The sequence below is a fragment of the Glycine soja genome, chromosome 9 (genome assembly GCF_004193775.1).
Source record: "Glycine soja cultivar W05 chromosome 9, ASM419377v2, whole genome shotgun sequence".
In the NCBI taxonomy this organism is placed as follows: domain Eukaryota; kingdom Viridiplantae; phylum Streptophyta; class Magnoliopsida; order Fabales; family Fabaceae; genus Glycine; species Glycine soja.
Window position 1 is genome coordinate 46874982 of NC_041010.1, and position 15889 is coordinate 46890870.

The window sequence follows — 15889 nt, forward strand, 5'->3', positions numbered from 1 at the left end:
GTGTAAAACAATAAATATTATTAATGAAATCTCTAAACAAAATATTGAGTGAAGTCAAACTTTTCACTTGATATATAAATAAATAAGTCATACTTAAACCATTTTTCTTTTCACAAGTTAGACTTGAACTTCCAAAACTTAACTCAATTAGTTTATACTCCCAATTAAAATATTTGTCTTTACTGATCAACTTTTTTTTTGTCTTTAATAACCTAACTGAGTAGAACTACAGGAATAAGTATTTTTAAAAATTATAAGAATAAAAAAACAGTGATTTAAAATACAAATTTAATTTCCAGGCATTGGCCATATAAACTTTTTTGAGTAATATATATTTTTATCTCTCTTTTTAAAAAAATAGTTTCTATAAAAATTTTAAGTACTAATTTGCCAAAAGTAATGTGATTTTAGTCACGTGTTTATGTTAAAATATAAAATCTAAAAATATATTAATTTCTTATAAGACTAAAATAAAATTTTGAAATATTTTTAGGGACCAAAAATATATTTTATCTCAAAATTTTCATACTATTAATAAATTAAAAATTATCCTAAATATAACTTTCAAATTAATTATTAAAAAAGTCAAACAATCTAGGAATGTTGAACTCTAAAACTGAAAAACACGTTTTTTTTAGTTGAACAACACAACAATAGTAAAACTAAGAATTTTGTTTTTGACTGAAACTAAGAATTTAATTGGAATATGCTATAATGTAAATCTTTTATAAATTGTCATTTAATCATACATTCTCATATCTTTTATGAATTGTCATTTAAATATTTTATTTGACTTTTCAAAAAAAGAATATTATATCTAAAATAATTTTTGAGTAGTTATAACTTATAATAAATAACAAAAATTATTATTTTTTAAATATAGTGGTAAACACATTAGTGATTAAAGGAAATATTACTACTACATTCTCCAATATAGTCTTTTTATACTATTTTATTAGATAAATTTATGCCAGACTGAGTCAATTTGAAGTAAAATCCATTTTAGTTAGTAAGTGAAACTCTTAAAATTAGTTACTAAAACCCCTACTATTTTGGTACCCCAAATCTTAATAAAATTTAACCAATAATGCATTTCTACCAATTTTCTTAAGCTATTTTCTATCAATATTCTTACAAAAGAGTTTAAAGCTGTCTTCGAATAATACAGATAATAATAAATATTATTTTAAAGGGAAGACAAAGGATAATAAAGAAGGTATGGACTTTGGACATGGTGGGTGGTCCGAACTCCGAAGAAGGATGTTGAAGTTATATTAGATCTTAACTAATCTAAGTTGAATTCAAATGATATGACTTTTCAAACTCTTTTTTTTTCCTATTCACAATAGTTAAACTCAATATTTTATGGAAAAAAAAAACAAGCATTTTACCACTTGAGTCTATAGCAGCTCTGCAATAATTTTTAAAAACGTGTATATACTCTTGCATCATCAAATGTCAATATATACGCTGTAAAAAAATTGCCAATATATACTTTTAAAAAATGTCAACATATATGAAAACTGATAATATGACACCTTTAAAACATATTTTTTTAACATATTTTAATCTTTTAAAGTAATATAAAATTATAAACAATTCTCATTAAATAATTGTTAAAATATTATATGACCAACAACCTTAATAAAATTTAATTAATAATGAAGATAATATTATAGCATTTTTTTTCTTAATGCATAAATTATTAGTCCGCATTAAAAAACACATAAATTATTAATCCGAATTAAAAAACACATAAATTATTAGTGTAAGATTGTTGTTATCTTTTTTTTTATTATTTTATTTTTATCAAAATTCAGAGTTATGGTAAGGTAAATTGAGAAAAAACAATTCCAATTAGATCCGCATCAACAATCAAAACAACACACTCCATTATATTAAAAATTAAAGAAAAAATAAAAATCACAAAAGACAAACGACCAAAATCCATATACAATCATGAGAATTTAAAGACATTACGGTTGTTATTTAGATAGTGAGATTGGGTTTAAGTTTTGAATACACCACTATTTGTTTTTTACATCAATACACACTTGGGGTGATATTTTTTTGACTTAAATAAACTTTTGATGTATTTGTAATTTTTTTTAATACTAGTGTTGATAAATTTGTAAATTTTTAATTTTAATTTCTATATAATGTTTTACTCATTTTTAAAATATGCAAATTTGCATTTTTCCAAATACCTATGAGCGAGAAGATTACAAAATAAAAAATTAGAATCTTACCTATTGAAAACTCTAGTACAATGTCTTAAACAATTTTTAAAAATTAACCATTAACGATTAATATTATTTTTTTATAAAAAAATATAAGTGTCTTAAGAGAGAGAGAGAAAGGAGAGTAATGGCATTGGATGGTGGTGGCCCGAAGAAAAGAAGAAAGGAGAAAGGAAGTAAGGGAAAAGGTAAGATTGGTGGTTCACCGCTCCTCTCTCTCTCTCTCTTGGAACTCCGATGCACCCTTCCATCTCTCCCTTTCACTCCAACCCAAATCTCAATCTCTGATCCCTTCTCCCTCTTCTCAACCACATTTCTTTTTCACTTCCATTTTCATTCCATCACCATATCTTTTTTTTTTTTTTAATTTTCAATGTAGGGTTAACCATTTCATTCAATTTTTGTTTTCCGATTTGTTCAACAGCTATTTAACATTTTAATTCAATTCCAGGGAATCCACCGTTAGTTTTAGCGTAATTGAGTAGCTAGGCTTTTGTTTATTGTTCTCGTCGTGCCAATCGAGAATGCCTCGGGGGTGATTCCTATTCGTGTCTTAGATCTCGTTACTGCCGCGTGGAATTGGATTTGGGGGTTTTATCGATCCCTTTTCCGACGGTGGATTGTTTGTGTCGTGTTGATACAATGTGGTTGGAGAAGTATTTATGAGTTCTAATGAGTCCTTGCTTTTGGAATCATCGGATTCTCGTCCAGTGATTCATCACCGCCGCGGGAAATCGGGTTCCCGGAGCTACCTCTCCCTCCATGGTTCCTTCTCTTCTTCCGCCTTTGATGATGCTTTCGCTGAGAGCATCGTTTTGGATGTGAAGGAACGAGACGGTGGGGACGTTGTGTTGTCTAGAGATTGTAGTCTCTACACTGCAGCGTTTGGGAATAATATTAGCGGTTCTGAGGCTCAGTCCCCGTGGCAGTTTCCCTTGGAATGCCCCCAGCCCGAGACGAAGAGCCCGGTATCTTGGGGTGCAATGGAACTGCCTGATGCCGCCAATAGCCGTAGCGTGCCATTCGAGATATCCGGAGCTTCATCTCAGGTGCAGGACAGCAGGTTGAATGGTAAATCACAGAGAATTCGGCACAAAAGTTTGCAATTTGATGATGCTGCCTTACATGAGGACAGTGCCAGGCTGATTTATATCAATGATCCGAGGAGGACGAATGATAAGTATGAGTTCACCGGGAATGAGATCCGGACTAGCAGATACACCTTTGTTACCTTTTTGCCCAAGAATCTCTTCATTCAGTTTCATCGGGTGGCTTATCTGTATTTCCTTGCTATTGCTGCTCTCAATCAGCTTCCGCCACTGGCTGTGTTTGGGAGGACTGTGTCACTTTTCCCGCTTTTGTTTGTTCTTTGTGTCACGGCTATTAAGGATGGCTATGAGGATTGGCGGAGGCACAGGTCAGATCGCAATGAGAACAACCGGGAGTCTCTGGTGCTTCAGTCCGGTGATTTCCGATCAAAGAAATGGAAGAAAATACAAGCTGGTGAGGTTGTTAAGATCTTTGCCGATGAGACAATTCCAGCTGACATGGTCTTGTTGGGGACGAGTGATCAAAGTGGGCTTGCCTATATTCAGACAATGAATTTGGATGGAGAATCAAATTTGAAGACAAGGTATGCTAGGCAGGAAACAGCTTCAGCGGTTGCATCAGAAGCTTGTGATGTTTTTGGTGTAATTAGATGTGAGCAACCGAACCGGAATATTTATGAGTTCACGGCCAACATGGAGTTCAATGGGCTAAAGTTTTCCCTTAGCCAGTCAAACATTGTTCTGCGTGGTTGCCAATTGAAGAACACAGATTGGATAATTGGTGTTGTAGTCTATGCAGGACAGGAAACAAAAGCAATGTTGAACAGTGCAGCTTCTCCTTCCAAGAGAAGCAGACTGGAAACTTACATGAACAGAGAAACCCTTTGGTTGTCAATTTTTCTTTTTATCATGTGTTTGGTTGTGGCCATTGGGATGTGTCTTTGGTTGGTACGCCACAAGAACCAGCTTGATACCTTGCCTTACTACAGAAAAAGATACTTCACCAATGGACCGGATAATGGAAAGAAATATAAGTATTATGGGATACCAATGGAAGCATTTTTTTCCTTTTTGAGTTCTGTTATAGTGTTTCAGATAATGATACCAATATCTCTTTACATCACAATGGAGTTAGTTCGATTGGGTCAGTCATACTTCATGATTGAAGACAGGGATATGTATGATGCCTGCTCTGGGTCAAGGTTTCAGTGTAGATCATTAAATATAAATGAAGATTTGGGTCAAATACGCTATGTATTTTCAGACAAGACAGGAACACTAACAGAAAACAAAATGGAATTCCAGAGGGCTAGTGTACATGGGAAGAATTACGGGAGCTCCTTGCCTATGGTTGATAATACAGGTATTCAATCACTTGAGATTGTTATCTAAGTTTAGACTGCTTTATAATGTGGTACAGTGCCATTATTTCCTACCTCGCTACTGCAGTTTTTAGTCTCTTAACAATTATTGTGTAAGTCTGAGAAATGCATTCATTAGTTTTGCTTTTTGATTGCCTTGGTTTATGATAATGACTGTTCTGCTGGACAGCTTGATGAGAATTGGTTCCAATATAACATGTGCTCTTTGGTTGTTATTTTTTTTTTTCAAGTGTTTATTATCTTTTTAGTCTCTAAACATTTTAGGATTTCTGTTTTTAGTCCCTTAACTTTTTTCTGGTCGTTACTTATAAACCCTGTTAAGGGACCGGAACTAAGGATGGATAAAAAGTTAAGGGCCTAAAAGTAAGAACGGATAAAAAGTTAAGGGACGTTGACTCGTCAAAATAAAGTTTAGTGACTAAACAAAAATCTTAAAAAGTTTAAGGGCTATAAAGATAGTAAACCCTTTATTCAATTACTTATAATTGATCCTAGGATAGCCCTTGCAAAAATGCTTTGTGAATATTTAAACTCTGTAATTATTGTATGAGGGGAAGAGCTTCCTGTGAGTTAGGTGATATTTTTCTTTCCATTGTTCAATCTCTTCTTGCTGGTTTGCTTATTTGTTGAAATGGCTATGCTCTTTAATTATTTTTCTATTACAAAACTTTCGATTCAATTATATATCTTGATCTAAGGTAGAAGGTGTCATCTGTGTGAGTTCTCATCAGAAACCATTTGTAAGCTTATGATGAATTGACAAATTTGCTGGTGCATAAATATCACAAGACTTTTGTTAATGATTGCAGCAGCAGCAGCAGATGTTATTCCTAAACGGAGTTGGAAGCTCAAATCTGCAATTGCAGTTGATTCTGAACTGATGACAATGTTGCAGAAAGACTCAAATAGAGAAGAAAAAATTGCTGCTCATGAGTTTTTTCTTACATTGGCTGCTTGTAACACTGTAATCCCTATACTTGGTGATGATGAATTTTCTAGTATTGGAACTAATGAAGTAAATGAAGATATTAGACGCATTGATTACCAGGGAGAATCTCCTGATGAACAAGCTCTAGTTTCTGCGGCCTCTGCATATGGATATACTCTTTTTGAACGCACATCTGGACATATTGTTATTGATGTCAACGGTGAGAAACTCAGGTAGATAGTGACTTCGTTTTGGTGGGGGACTACTTGTTTTACTTTGTTTTAGCAATGTCTCTCTCACACACACACAATTAATAAAATTGTATTATGTACTTGAATATTCTACTTCTGTCTTGCACTTTGTATGTAACCTAAATTACATCTAGATTATTAAATAACTTCATTGTCTCTGGTATATAGATTGGATGTATTGGGTCTGCATGAGTTTGATAGTGTGCGAAAAAGAATGTCTGTTGTTATTCGGTTTCCTGACAACGCGGTAAAGGTGTTAGTCAAAGGTGCTGATACTTCAATGTTTAGCATTTTGGAAAATGGCAGTGAGAGTAACAATAACATATGGCATGCAACTCAGAGCCATTTGAATGAATATTCTTCACAAGGTTTGCGCACTCTTGTAGTAGCCTCCAGGGATCTTTCTGGTGCTGAACATGAGGAGTGGCAAAGCAGGTATGAAGAGGCAAGCACTTCGTTGACTGACAGAGCTACTAAACTACGGCAAACAGCAGCTCTTATAGAAAGCAATTTAAAGTTACTTGGAGCAACTGGAATTGAGGACAAGCTACAAGAGGGTGTACCAGAAGCAATTGAGGCTCTACGGCAAGCTGGAATCAAGGTCTGGGTTCTTACTGGTGATAAGCAAGAGACGGCAATTTCAATTGGTCTTTCCTGCAAACTTCTTAGTGGAGACATGCAGCAGATTATTATAAATGGCACTTCAGAGGTTGAATGTAGAAATCTTTTGGCTGATGCTAAAGCCAAATATGGTGTGAAATCATCAAGTGGAGGGTGTCGGAATCAAAAGCACAAAACCAATGCTGGACATGGTGATCTTGATATTCCCAATGGTTCAAAGTCTTTGAGCTTTCCCAAATGTAATCCTGGAAACGAAGAAGGAACTGATGCTCCATTGGCACTCATAATTGATGGAAACAGTTTGGTTTATATTTTGGAGAAGGAACTGGAGTCAGAGGTAAAGTTGTCCTTCCTCGTTTGAATTTGTTGTTTGAAATATTTATGCGTGTTGAACATCTAAAACTTTCTTTTTCTCTAAGTGATGTAGTAGGTTAATATACCACTGCTTTAGATTGGAGTTGTTAAATAAAACTTAATGGTACCAATTTCCTTTTTCCTTTCAACAGCTTTTCGACCTTGCAACTTCCTGTAGGGTTGTGCTGTGTTGTCGAGTTGCACCCTTGCAAAAGGCAGGAATTGTTGATTTGATAAAGAGCCGCACAGATGATATGACACTGGCCATAGGTGATGGTAAGTTATTTGTAATATGAAATTGAACTTAATTTGCATTTGGGTGTTCTTGTGAGGCCTGGTTGATGATGGTTGATAGTAATTTGCATGGCAGTCCAGGCTTCAGATAGTGTTGCCAGATGGATTTTGATATAAGATTTGATTTAATATGAACTTAATCTTTTTTTTATCTCGATTACATTTGACAGGGGCCAATGATGTGTCAATGATCCAAATGGCAGATGTTGGTGTAGGAATATGTGGGCAGGAAGGGCGCCAAGCAGTGATGGCATCAGATTTTGCTATGGGACAGTTTCAGTTCTTGAAAAAATTACTTCTGGTTCATGGGCACTGGAATTATCAGCGTGTTGGTTATTTAGTTCTGTACAACTTCTACCGCAATGCTGTCTTTGTAATGATGTTATTTTGGTATGTATGGTTGTCCTTGGATATCACACGAGTTACTCTTGTGTTTACATGAGTTGGTCTCTCTTTCCTTATTTCTTTCGTTATCCCTGATCTTTCAGACATTTGGACAAAAGCTTGAGTTAGAAACATGTGATTTTTAATATTTGCCTATGATATTAATAGGCTGTGTGCAGATAATTGGCAAAAGGATTTTTCCATATTTAGATGTTAAGTTTTGTTTGTACAACTCTATCTTGTTATATTCTGGTGCCAACATTTCTGGAAATAATATATTTCTTCCCTCCGTATGCTATCCTTGTTGATACGTGTAATATGTAGGGTGTATCATAAATTATTGGTTCAAAGGTAGAAGTTATTTGATTTTAGTAGTAGCAGGTTGTATGATTTTTTAAACATTCTGATGTGATGTTTTCCTTGTCTTTAGGTATATATTATGCACGGCTTTTTCTACAACTTCTGCGCTGACGGATTGGAGTAGTGTTTTCTATTCTGTGATATACACATCTATACCTACCATTATTGTTGGTATTCAGGACAAGGACTTGAGCCATAGGACACTCTTGCAGTATCCGAAACTGTATGGTGCAGGTCACAGGCAAGAAGCTTACAATATGCAATTATTTTGGATCACAATGATGGACACAGTATGGCAGAGCCTTGTTCTTTTCTACATCCCATTGTTCACCTATAAGGACAGTTCAATTGACATATGGAGCATGGGCAGTTTGTGGACGATTGCAGTTGTTATCCTTGTAAATGTACACCTTGCTATGGACATCAACCGTTGGGTATTAATTACTCATGTTGCTATCTGGGGATCAATAATCATTACATATGGTTGCATGGTGGTACTGGATTCTATACCTGTGTTTCCCAATTACTGGTTAGTTACATGTGGCCTTCAATAAGTATTCTGTAATCTGTATTATGGATGAAGCAGTACTGTAGGGTATAATATACAGCTAACCTGTCCCTCAAAATCATTGCAGGACTATTTATCATCTGGCAAGGTCCCCTACATATTGGATAACAATTTTGCTTATAATTATTGTGGCATTGCTCCCTCGCTTTACTTGCAAAGTTGTTTATCAAATCTTTTGGCCTTCGGATATCCAGATAGCTAGAGAAGCTGAGTTAATGAGAAAACGACATGATAATTTGCAGCCGAGGCAACAAGTTTCCAGTTAACTTGTGTGACTGCCCCGTGTCTTGTAGAAACTACAGAAATCTCAAATGAAATGGCTTCCCTTGTATTTGTTCATCACAATGCATTCCTGTGGCTGTTGGTTGCGCAAGTGACCAGGTAAGGGCAAATTTTCTATATTTATGTAGATGGTGATAGATTTAGTGATGAATAATGGACATCTTCCTCCAAACACTATCTTTACATGTTTTAATTTAGTAGGTTGTCAATAAATTAGTCCAAAGGTGCACTAAATGTCGTTTGGTAGCTACTAAGTACTATTAAAATATAATTTGCTGCTTCTAGGTGAAACCTGAAGCAAGGATCTTTGAATCCTAGTATCCTATTGGATTGAGAGTTGGATAAAATTTGCTAACGATTGATGCAGTCTGGCTATAGTTCTGTTGGCCATGTGTCTATAGGAATCTCCATTGAATCATTTTAGTTTGTACAAGTATTGAGCCTCATCTGGTTAAGGATGGATTTTGTTGGATGATGGATGCCCTGTGTAAACTTTTCTCATTTTTTCTTGTGAGTGGTTCTAGGTTTAGTGAAGTTCACATTCAGAAACATGTTTGCTGTCGAAGTTTTGTAACAAACAAGCAAATGACTTGATCATAATTGTATGTTGCAAATTAGTGTTTAAAAAAAAAATGTCATGCAGGTTTTTTATGGTCATACAAGAGTACTATTAAAATATAATTTGCTGTCATTGTTTGTGTTTGTGCTCACACTTCCTACATGATTAAGAAGAACTATCTAACCAAAGAAAAAGATGCCCCTTTCATGTGTTCAAATTTGTTTCTGCTTGGTCATGATTTTTTCTGGTCTAAACTTTCCAGATGAATAGCTGAAGCAGATTGCATTGGTGTAAGACAAATGCTTGGCATCCAACATAGTAAGAGATTGTGCCACGTGGAAGCTCATGCCAAGGCTGGCAAAATAGCTTGCCTGGTTTTTCAAATGCGTCGGGTCAGGTCGGGAAGGTAAATAGGAGATGGAGGTTGGAATAGGCTTAGACTCGGGTATCTGTATCTCCAGCAATTTGATGTGGGTGGAATTTTATCAGTGGCGACTTGATAATAATGATCCACGGTTTATAGAAAAAGTGTGGGAGAGAGTAGAGTGTAACTAAGTGTGTACTATAGTTCTGTAAAAATCAGGCTTGAAAAACGTCCTTTTAAAAGGAGAATGTCTCAAGAAAGGACAAAATGAAAGGAAAGAAAAGGTAATTTTCACAATCTTTCAACACAAATGGTGTGATATTGGTCTTGTTAGTGTCCTAGTTTCTTTTAATTGCTATAATTAAGGATGCATTTTTTTGGGCCGTTAGAAGATATGCATCTGTTGTAGAAATTAAGAAATGGTTTTAAGAAATTAATAAATGAATTTTTTTAAAACATCAAATATTACATTTTTATTGTTTGTGTTTTTTACTTTTGAATCTGTAACTGTTATTCCCAGGACCACAGTTAATAAAATTGATTCAAAAAATAAAAGATGCATTTTTTTTCCATATAATATATAAATTTTATTATTATAATTAATTGATACAAAAAATGTGTCAATTATTCTTATGATTCTTATCATATAATCAAAGTAAATATATGAAAACGAATTTGATAAAGTTTAATAACTTTGTTTATAGAGGAACATAAAGTGTATTAAAATACAACAATTGTTAAGATAATAAAAGTACATTATTAAAATTTAAAAATAATTCTATATCTTGATATGATTCAAATTTGATCAATGTACTCAATTTGTTCCGAGTTCTAAGCCATCTTCTACCAAACTTCACAACAAAATTCTTTATAGTAGATATTAGAGCTACACTAGAGCTTGTGTAGCAATCGACTTGAAATACTAAACGATCAAGGATGTTAAGAAGCTCAAGTAAATAAAGATTCTCGGAGACATCCTTATATCTATTAATTTGAATTTAAGTCTAATTCAATTATTGATACATAATTTGTAAGATGTAAGATGAGAATTGTCTTACTTATATCTATTTCATCTTATCCCTAGTCAATTTGAGATTTAGATACGTTTTCATATTTTTTTTTTTTTTTGATGTTCTCATACCATCTTAAAATTTAGATTTAAAAATGTTTAATTACTCATGGAAATTACAAATAAAGAGATAAAAATAGTGAGTGCCATAGTGCTAAACGAACACCGTTTGATGTAATTTAAAACTGTTATATTCCTCTGCCCCCATGAAGAAATGACAATATATAATAACCCCACCAGTAAAGATACATATCTCCAACAAAATAGAGAATATTTCAATCCAATACCAAGCACAGAAGAAAAAGGTAATTTGAGGTAAGGGAAAGAGATAGGAATTTAGAAAGAGTTTGTTGGAAAGAGAAGGAGAAGATGAGCCTGTGAGTACGCAATGAGTGTGGGGAAAGCTTTGCAGGAGGTTAAATATTAAGAGACGAACCACTTGGGAGATAACGAACAATTAGGTAATGTAACCAAGTGAAGTGAAACAACTTCGGAAGAGATAAAAGCATTTAAGTAGCAAGGAGGAGTGCACCACAACGCCACTGCAGTGTTTTGAAGTCAGATAATTATTTTCATTTTTTTATATTTACAACCAGATAAGAGAATTTACCTTGATTTGATTTTTTTTATGCAAACCTTAATTTGTATTGGCCATAATTTCTTCAAATTAAAGGTATATACTCCGCTATATATGTATCCCATAATTCAGAGAAGATACAAAGCTATTGAACAACGTTTTCAATGTAATAACATCCATTTACCGACCCATAATTAACTAGACACCAGATATTTTTTAGTTTTATCTTCTTTTGTTGGAATTTTAATTTTTGATTAATGTGACTTTTCCCCTGATGATTCCATCCACAACTTAGTCATCATGAAAACCAAAATCTCTTTAGCCTTGCGAAACGTGATAATAAAATATAAGAATGATGTCAGTTCAATCTACCAATTAAGGAAATAAATATAATTTTGATTGGATTAAAGTAATACTTAGCACATGTCTCATTCCCCAATAATGTATTAAATTTTAAGTGAGGTAAAATTACTTAAAAGAGTGCTGGCATGGATATACTACCTTAATTAATTTTACCATCTATACACCCTAGAATCTAGTTGAGCTAAAATATTTCCTCCTCCGATGTTGCTTTCATTTACTTGAATTCTATATTGACATCATGACATTTCTTTTTATATCGTTATGTAAACCGAATCTAGGTGGCTTGACCTGCCCTTAATATGGAACGACAAGATTGAATCTTACAAAGAAGTCTTCTCAGCAATTAATTCGTTCACACTTACCTTTTCTCGAATTCATACTAACATTCACCAACCTTTTTTTGTTTGTTTGTTTGGAACTTTAGATCCAGAGAAACCTCAAATTCTTTTTTTATGCATCCTGAATTATTAATCAATTCCTTCTTCTCAAATTTTCAACGACTTTTAACCGAAGGTGGATTACTGAAATTATCATATTACGCAATATACTTTTCTATTAAACATTTACAAACATGATATATAAGTTATTATGCTAGCCATCTTCTTCAAATACAAGGGAAATTGTAATATGAATTGAACTGAAAGTAGTATATGATGCAGAAAGGACACGTGATTACATTATAGAAATTTTCTAATCGATACCTCTGGTGGCCATGTGCAAGCTCATGAATTGCGGACTGTAGCGCTGAATCTAAACCGGGAATAAAGAGTATTGCCAATAACTTACATATTGTTATTATTTTATACTATTAAACAAGTTTTTAAATTTTTGGATCACATTATTATTTTATTCAAAATTATCAGGTAAATGCATAAAATATTTCTACTTGTATAAATCTTATGATTTAATTTAACTTTATCTCTTCGGAAAATCTAAAATATTTCTTGACCGGAGAGTCAAATATTAATCTTTCTTACATTCATTTAAGAAATCAATATTTTCTATTAGATGTTTTTCTCTGCATTCACACTTAAATCCTCAACCACATGACCATTAGTTTTTAGGGAAATAAGTTTACTTGAATAAAATTATCATCGAGTGATAATAATTTTCCTCTAAATATTTATTACAGTGTTATTAAAAAGATTTTATATCATGGTAGTGAGTATATTGTTATCTTAATAATAAGTGTCACGTGCGATGCACATTATCTCTACTCCTTATCCAATTTGACACTGTTTAGAGACTAACTTGTTATGTATTCTTATCTCTCAGAAAGGGTATACCCGTCTTTTCAACCATATTCTGTCAGAGACTGATCTTTTGGTAGCCAATAAAATGATGCCACCTGTCACCATGACATCTATGGCAACGTAAGTACGATGGCGTCACTTGCGCTCTGGTGACATTCATCCCAACGCGCCATCGTTCCCCATGCTCCACAGAGAAACCCCATCCCAAAACCAGTACACGTGGCGGATCCCAAACCGTTGTTGGCTTTCACGCGCTAAGGTAGAGCGTGGGTAGCCGATTTCGTGTTGAAAGGGGTTGGAATTTTCGTGGCAAGGTTCCTTTAAACTTCGGAGCATGTGCGCATTGCAACAAGTTGGTGCCCCTCTTGTATTATTCCACATAATAATATTACGCCTCCCCTCATGTGTATATATAATATATATAGTTCAGTTGAGTGGGTGTGTGAGTGAAAGACCACAAACAACAAGGTTGGTTCAACTTGTGTGAAGGGATTGGAACATGGAAAATCTTGGTGGTTCTAGTCGTAGGAAAGCAATTGAGGAGCTTCTTAGAGGGCGTGATTCTGCCCAACAACTTAAGAGTGTCATCAATGGGACTTATGATGATGGATCAGCCACCCCATTTGCTCAACAACTTGTGAAAGAGGTGCTCATGTCCTTCACAAACTCCCTCTTGTTCTTGCACAACAACCCCACTTCTGAATCACATCATGTCTTCAATGTTCAAGTATGGGACTCTCCCAAGTCTGAGGACTCTCAAGAGAGCAATTGCAAAAGCTCCACCATTAAGGAACCAAGAGGGTGCTACAAGAGAAGGTAATTAATTTGTTGGTCATGTCTAGATTTAATTTTAGACTTTTAATTATTACCCCTTTTATTATTATTCCTTGCCTAATTTTCACTGCACCCGATTACGTGATGATTGTACTTTTTAACATAAATGATGATGATGATGATAATTGCTGAATAGTAAATGCCCTTTACTGATCAATCGAGTGTCTCTTTAATTTGGCAACATGATACTTTGTTGTTGTTTGGACCCCATCCAATTCAATAATTGTTCATATACACATGAGGTGAAGTACCATGTTGTAGTTAGCTATATATACTATACCTGTTTATTATTTATTTATTTGTTTGTTTGTCTTTCTTTACTTGTGTTTATGTTTTTTCTGTCTGGCACTGTAAAAATGATTGCACACACTGCGATGATTGATTTATATATCTTAGAAAGTTTATCTGAATCTGCAATTCATGTTTGCAGAAGAACTGAACAAACATGGGAGAAGGAATCTGAAGCTCCAATTGATGACGGCCATCACTGGAGAAAGTATGGCCAAAAGGAGATCCTGAATGCCAAATTCCCTAGGTATAGATATATATGTGATCATACATGCATGATTATGTGTCAATTGTCATCTAATACTAATTAAAGTTCTATTATGAATAATATTCTGGATAAGCTGGTATATATAAAAGAAAATAAAATTGTAAAATGAATTAAACTTTTATCTGACATTAAAATTAACTTATATATTTCAATTCTCACAAAAATTCTCTTATTTAATTTCTTCAAAAACTAAATTTAACTTTGTATTTATGTACAAGTTAATTTTAACTTCCGAGAAAATTTAATTCATTTTAGTGTCTTCTTTTCCAAGTGTTTAATGAAGACTTTATGCAAGCATGACCTAGATATATTATGTGTTTTCTAAGCCTAACTAAATTGATATATGTCTTGACCTTTCAATTTTCAGGAACTACTATAGGTGCACTCACAAATTTGACCAAGGTTGCCAAGCAACAAAACAGGTGCAAAGAGTTCAAGAGGAACCAATCCTATTCAAAACCACCTACTATGGGCACCATACTTGCAAGAACTTGGCAAACCCTGATATCATACTTGACCCCATGTCCCCTTCATCCTCTTCCAAGTTCCTTAGCTTTGACAACTCCTTTTCAACCCCATCCAAGCAAGAGTGCCCCTTTCTCTCATCTTCCAATAATTTCCCATCATCATCATCAGTGAAAAGGGAGTGCAAGGAGGAGGTCCCTCCCTCAATTTCCTCCAATGATTACCTCATCTCTTCTGATCTCACTTTTGATAGCTCACCAAGGCATCATGTCACTCTATCATCAACACTTGACTCTGAGTACAAGAGTGTGGACATTTCGGATGTCTTGTATGATTCTGCCCAGCTTGATTTTGTCTTTGAACCCTTCCTTGAAATTAGATGAGCATGTCCTTGTTTTGGTTTGTGATTTTTTTTTTAAATTTAACCTTTACTTCAGCGAAGGCAGTGCAAAACAAATTGTGTAATATATAGTTGTACTTTTCTTAGATAAATGTTATATCCGTGCTTTTGTTGTCAATATTGGTACTTTCAATGAATGAGAAATAATCATAATGTTTCAATATGGTTTAGTCTAGTTAATGACAAAGAGGCTCATATCTCATATAGACTCGAGTTTAAATCTCATTGTGAAAACTGTTAGTAAGTAATATTTAAGTATATTTATAAACACTCTTTGTTAATTACCCTACACTTTTCATTCCAACATAATAAAAAGAATGGCTTCAGGGTAATTTATTTGCATCAATGGAAAAGTATATGCCTTGTGAGATAAAAGCAAAATGCACAAAAGGTGTTTTGTACCTCTAAGCAATGAATAGAGGGTTGTTGAGTCACTAGCTTGGAAAGGTTAAGGGTGGGTTCAGTGCATTAATTGGCAGGGGGGCCCTAGGAAGCCATAACTGTTGAGTTGTCTGATGGTTACAGTGTTATTAATGTTTTTTGCCTTTTAGGGTTTGAGGATATATATCAACGTTTGATATCAAATTTATAAGGAGCACACACCACCGCCAATCCTCTATGCGATTACTTTTGTTGAGCACACTTATCATAGGGATTGCCTTTGTCGTACAAAATATGAAAAAATAAGTAATGTTGTTATCACTACAACTTTTCACTCGTCCATGCATATTCAAGG

At 34.1% G+C, this 15889-nt stretch overlaps 2 protein-coding genes across 3 annotated transcripts; both read left to right on the plus strand.

Annotated features, from left to right (window-relative positions):
* The first annotated feature begins 2359 nt into the window (after positions 1 to 2359).
* On the plus strand, positions 2360 to 10024 carry LOC114425312 (phospholipid-transporting ATPase 1-like). Of its 2 annotated transcripts, XM_028392193.1 has the most exons (9): positions 2360 to 2428; positions 2692 to 4652; positions 5481 to 5832; positions 6019 to 6808; positions 6978 to 7101; positions 7290 to 7509; positions 7934 to 8392; positions 8499 to 8812; positions 9535 to 10024. In XM_028392193.1, the coding sequence occupies exons 2-8, from the start codon at positions 2903 to 2905 to the stop codon at positions 8695 to 8697; spliced, it is 3894 nt and encodes a 1297-aa protein (XP_028247994.1). In that variant the 5' UTR covers positions 2360 to 2428; positions 2692 to 2902; the 3' UTR covers positions 8698 to 8812; positions 9535 to 10024. The 2 variants fall into 2 exon arrangements, with proteins under 2 accessions (XP_028247994.1, XP_028247995.1); XM_028392194.1 differs by lacking the exon at positions 2360 to 2428 and having other exon boundaries at positions 2435 to 4652.
* A 3299-nt stretch (positions 10025 to 13323) lies between these two features.
* On the plus strand, positions 13324 to 15316 carry LOC114425313 (WRKY DNA-binding transcription factor 70-like). The gene is made up of 3 exons (XM_028392195.1): positions 13324 to 13714; positions 14163 to 14267; positions 14656 to 15316. The coding sequence occupies exons 1-3, from the start codon at positions 13398 to 13400 to the stop codon at positions 15134 to 15136; spliced, it is 903 nt and encodes a 300-aa protein (XP_028247996.1). The 5' UTR covers positions 13324 to 13397; the 3' UTR covers positions 15137 to 15316.
* Positions 15317 to 15889: the final 573 nt, after the last annotated feature.